The sequence below is a fragment of the Austrofundulus limnaeus genome, unplaced genomic scaffold (genome assembly GCF_001266775.1).
Source record: "Austrofundulus limnaeus strain Quisiro unplaced genomic scaffold, Austrofundulus_limnaeus-1.0 Scaffold2135, whole genome shotgun sequence".
NCBI classification, from domain to species: domain Eukaryota; kingdom Metazoa; phylum Chordata; class Actinopteri; order Cyprinodontiformes; family Rivulidae; genus Austrofundulus; species Austrofundulus limnaeus.
Genome location: NW_013954537.1, coordinates 24,569 through 26,626, shown reverse-complemented (window position 1 = coordinate 26,626; position 2,058 = coordinate 24,569). Strand labels below are relative to the sequence as shown.

Here is a 2,058-nt window from a genome sequence, read left to right as displayed (position 1 = left end):
ACTGTAGACTGAATTTGAATACTATAGTAAAACACCTTTATATATTTCTTTACTGTACGTAAATGTTAAAATAACTGATCATTCTGTGAACTTTAAACAAGTTTACCTCCTGCTTCAAACRATAATAATAGTAATAATAATTCAAAGATGCATGTTTGGTTTTATATTCAGTAATGAAAGAAGAACAGTTAAAGTTAACTTCTGTGATCCAACAACATTTAAAGAAGCAAAGCCTGAACTTTCTGTAGAAAACAGCTGATATTCCTCAAACTCAAACGGCTTCACGTCTGCAGTCACTTGTTGCCTCTTTGGTCTGGATTCTCAACACTTTTGGCTTCAAACGCTCTCCTCCCCTCAGCGTAGTGCCTGCAGGCAGGAGAACCAATCAGATCAGTCGAAGACCCAAGTAAGCATCGTATACAAACACGAGGCAAATAAAGCTGATAAAAGCTGTTTGACGTTACAAACGCTGACCTCAGATCCTCCTGGTCGTGAGATCTGAGGGCAGATCTGGAGAAGCCCATGCCTGCAGGAATCCTGTCGGGGTATCTCACAGCGATCCTCATACCGTTCAGTATAGAGCCCTGAAACACGTCAACATTCAGTCCTGGYTTGTTTGTTTTTTTAACAGGTAAAGRTGTTCTGACTCCAGAAACCTAGATGTTCTGATGTTTAAAATGTTCCCACACTTTTAACAATGTGTCGTTTTCAGGGCGCTTCATTTCTACCCTCCATAGCTAAATAARGCAGTTAGCATTAGCAGAGGTGCAGCACAACTAACCTTAGACAGAAGTGCCCTGAGTAGTTTACCAGTATCTATTTTAATTAAATAATCTGAGATATCGTTTCAGTTTGACACTGTAAGCTCACGGAGGAGGGAAGAAGAAATTAGAGAAGCTGAAAACAAACAGATCCAGTCAGAGTGTACTTACATGAAAGCGTCTGATAGCTTCATCACAGTGCTCCTGTTTAGTGAAGTTCACGAAGGCACAACGTTTGTAAGATAAAACCTTCACACTATAGACCAGCCCTACCCTGTGAGAGACACACAATGACTCAGGAATCACAGGGTTTAATGCACTGGAACTGAAATAAGTGACAGAAGAACGTCGTACTCGCTGAACAGCTTTGCAATTGTGGTCTCTGTTGGGGGATAGGTCAAGTTTCCCACCCAAACTGGAAACAGCTCTCTGGAACACAAAGATCAAACGCAGATTAAGACTTACTCTGGTGACTACATAAATAAATAAAAGTATTTTATTGTTTTCTTTAACCGTGTTGCTGATGGGACTTACGGTGCTGATTGGTTGTATCCGTTCTTGGTCTTCGTGACCTGACTATGATTAACACTGGGAATGTTCTGGGCCGGTCCTGAAGGTTTGTTTAGACTTATTTTCTCGACGTCTTTGTGCAGCTGAGCGGCGGCGGCGGCTGAAGTGTGTGTTCTGGCTGAAAGAACCGGAGAAACGCCGGTGACGTTYGCTACTTGAGGCGGCGGGAGAGCGCCGTTTAAACCAGCTCCTAAAATACAAGATAAATAAATAAATAAATCGATGAGTTTGTGGAAAACCTTCAGCGGGAATCCATCGACGACACTGTGGTGACTCACCTGGCTGATGGTGTAACTTGGACAGCACCTCTAACGCTTTCTTTACAGTCCCGTGGATAATTAAAGCATTGGAGCTCTGCTCACGTGTGAAACCATATGCCTGAAACAAATCACAGGAATACAGAGTTAAATATGAACTACTCCACATGATTTAAAACTTTTATGTTTCTTTTCTTTAACTCAACCTTCATGAAATCCATAAATTTTAGTTATAAAATGCTGTGGRWTGGCAGCATWAATCAGCTCTAAGACTGACRTAAGATTCAAACCTACACTTTGTTTAAAGTSAGATTGAGATGCTTAATAATTGACTTTGAGCCATTTTTTTTACACTGAATTCCTTTCGTCACATCATTCTTACAGGGTTCATGCAGGTTTCAGGAAGTTAAATTTAAGACCTTTTAAGACCATTAGTTATGACATTTGAGACCAAATCAACGCATTAACAG

At 40.6% G+C, this 2,058-nt stretch overlaps 1 protein-coding gene across 1 annotated transcript in view; it reads right to left on the bottom strand.

Moving 5' to 3' along the window:
* Nucleotides 1-2,058, bottom strand: part of LOC106537110 (uncharacterized) — a gene marked incomplete in the record, with an annotated part of 11,270 nt that overhangs the window by 1,107 nt on the left and 8,105 nt on the right. Inside the window, 6 exon segments of the mRNA XM_014034479.1 lie at nt 1-366; nt 475-584; nt 933-1,035; nt 1,116-1,190; nt 1,296-1,521; nt 1,610-1,709. Of these exon segments, the coding sequence (XP_013889933.1) occupies nt 294-366; nt 475-584; nt 933-1,035; nt 1,116-1,190; nt 1,296-1,521; nt 1,610-1,709 (687 nt within the window).